This window comes from Halyomorpha halys, unplaced genomic scaffold (genome assembly GCF_000696795.3).
Source record: "Halyomorpha halys isolate HHAL.00 unplaced genomic scaffold, Hhal_1.1 Scaffold828.1, whole genome shotgun sequence".
In the NCBI taxonomy this organism is placed as follows: domain Eukaryota; kingdom Metazoa; phylum Arthropoda; class Insecta; order Hemiptera; family Pentatomidae; genus Halyomorpha; species Halyomorpha halys.
The window spans coordinates 201,622-204,599 of record NW_027113646.1 but is presented as its reverse complement, the minus strand read 5'-3'; the positions used below and the strand labels follow the sequence as shown (position 1 = coordinate 204,599).

The 2,978-nt window shown below is 30.6% G+C and overlaps 1 protein-coding gene across 1 annotated transcript in view; it reads left to right on the top strand.

Annotated features, from left to right (window-relative positions):
• Positions 1 to 293: 293 nt before the first annotated feature.
• Positions 294 to 2,978, top strand: part of LOC136796689 (uncharacterized) — a 21,935-nt gene continuing 19,250 nt past the window's right edge. Inside the window, exon 1 of the mRNA XM_067051046.1 lies at positions 294 to 621. Coding sequence (XP_066907147.1) covers positions 294 to 621 — 328 coding nt within the window. The remainder of the gene's footprint in view (positions 622 to 2,978) is intronic.

Below are 2,978 nucleotides of genomic sequence, written 5' to 3'. Positions count from 1 at the left end.
TTGTATACCGATATCTACCACAACAGGTCATTTGACCCGGAGAGAATGTTTTTGTTTTATGAGATTATCTAGTCATATTTGTAGTCAGTAAGTTGCACATTCTTCCAAAGACTGTTGCGTAAAGTAGTTCAACGAAAATAGCTCAGAATAATTTCAATAAAATATCAAATTTTAGATTGAAAATAGCTTTTTAGTGTAAGAAAAAGTGGCAAAAATTGAAAGTCTTGGTAAGTACCTAGCTTATATTTTATTTTGATAGCTATAGTAATACAGATCATTTTTTACCCAGAAAAATGTCGAAGCAAACAAGACAGTACAAGTTCTTAGAAGATATAAATAATATTGGCGAAGAGTTTTCAGAAATTAGTGACGATGAATTTTCTGAAAATGAAGATATATTGGTTGCAAATAAAAATGAGTTTGATTCTACATATACTGACGATGAAGAGGAAAATATTGTGAATGTATGTAGTGGCCGAAAAAGAATAAGATTACTCTCAAGTTCGGAAGAAAGTGAAGTAGAAATAAATGAACAAAATGTTGCGAATGATGGATCTGTTTGGCAACCAATGCAAGTAGGTGGCACACCTGGAAGAGCACAAGTTTTTATTTTTTGCTTTTGTAATAGAAATGCTCAACATACTATTTTGTTTAATTATAATAAATTTAATTTATATTTTTATTTCCTTCCTAACATCCATACTTCATACATTCAAGCATGAAACATAAAGTCGGGTCATTTGACCCGCTATGGTAGAAATAGGTATATATTAAGTCTTGGTATGATTAGTGTTAAATAGAGGCTTTCCAGATAAGATTTAATGAAATATACTTTGGACTTGCACAGCAGTAGGAAAGTGCTATTATTGTGGAAAAAAAAAACTCTAAATTGTTTAACTGTTCTGTATTTCTCATATATCCTATGTTATTCAATGGAACGCAATTTTTTTTTAAAATTTTGATAATATTTTCTGGTGTAAAAATATAAATCATAATTTATCTATCATTAAAGTCATTTTTCTGATTCATAGTAGTTATTTAATTATTGTTCTCACCTTGTTTTAGTTACACCTTCCAAGAAGGCCTCTGACTTCATAGTTCAATAGCCCCAATTTCTGATTACTTTAATGAAAACAATGTATAATTACTAGTCGAAATTGATGAGTCTGCCAAGTATAGGTAGGGGGAATAAAAAATGGCGGCTGTTTCAAGGCGATAAACAAACTAATTTTTCATTCGGAGCTCAATATCTTAAAAAATAGGAACAACACAAGAAAACCTAAGAGAACGTCATTTAAAGAAGAGTAAATTTGCTAAAATATGAGCCCTAATAGAGTAATTTACGTTAAATAGTTTTCGAGAAATAGCTTTTTAAAAAGTAACTTTTCATAAAAAAGTTGTATGGAACGTAATGAAAGATCAGTAGTTAGTGAATGTATTTTGAAAAAATCTATATCTCAAAAATCATTTGACGTAAAGATGTCTATTAGCACTCAAATCAAAGCTAGTTTAATGAGCTATAAAGTAGTCTATGATGTTTATCTTCGAAGGAGTAATAGTTTACATGAAATTTGCTAAACTAAATTGATTTATAGTTGTTCGGACAAATTTTCATTTGCCAAATATGTACGTTTAGTGGATCTAGAGATATATGTTTTCAAAACTATTTAACTAGCTTTAATTTGAGTGCGAATAGCCACTCGTACGTCACATAGTTCCTGAGGTATAGAATTCTCAAAATAAATTAACTAACTACTAATCTTTCGGTAGATTTTTAAGAAATTTTGATTTTTGATAAGCTATATCTCGAGAAATATTGGACGTAAATAGCTCTTTTAGGGCTAATATTTAAAAAAAATTACTCTTCTTTAAATAACGACTCTTAGATATTCTAGTGTTGTTGGTAGTTTTTCAGATATAGAGCTCCGAATGAAAAATTAATGTTATTTTAAGGTTTTGAAACAGACGCCATTTTTTATTCCCCCTACCTATCTTTGGCATACTCACCAGTTTAGACTAGTATTTTTTTAATAATTAAAAAAAATTAATATATTTTATGCCTAATTACATACTATATACATATGAATACATTACTAGATATCGGGATGTTTATAGACTAATTGTTATTCTGTTACTGTAGCCATGTGTCAACCTTGTGGATTCGGGAGTCCTCCGGGGTACACCCAGGCTTATAAAGTGGGTAACCTTAGTTGGGTTAAAATCTCGCGTATGAGCATGATTTTGGCCAAATCACTACCTTGTACAACCATTGATCTAGTGACAATACCTCCTTACAAAGTACTGCATCCCTAACTCTTCGCGAGTTATAGAGGTACGGATTTATTTAGTCTAAATGTAATCGCAGTGTGTATTAGTGGATGCATAATTTAATATTTTAATTTACTAATTTTTCAATTAGTAAAGTCAGTGCAAATGCCCCTAGTGGTCGAAAAGCTCAAAATAAAATAAATACATTTACAAACAACAAAAAGTCTGTTTTTAAATAATGAGCTGGTTAAACAATGTCGATACGAAATAATTAAACACTGACTGCTATATGCATCCTGGTATCCTAAATTATGCCCCATCTCGATGAAGAGGATGGGAGGGGGGACCATAGGACGATGGGGGGGGGCGGTGGTGAACAGTTGGTATGATAAATAGACCCTATAAATAATCACGGAGCTGTTCTGATACGAATCAATCTCTGGCAGAGCTTTCGCTTCTATTACACTCTGTCTATATTGGAAACCTTCCATCATATTATACTAAATCTTTTCACATCTATTAACACGTTTCAAATTAAATTGAAAATTAATTGCATTTTTCATTTAGATATAGGTTGCTCAGTTCGGATCTTATTAAAATCACAGTTGAATCCAGTTTATTCCGGATAATCTAATCAGTGAAATTTTATATAATGCGAGATCTATAATTACAATGAATTATTATTTTTTATTAAAAAAAAAATCATTATT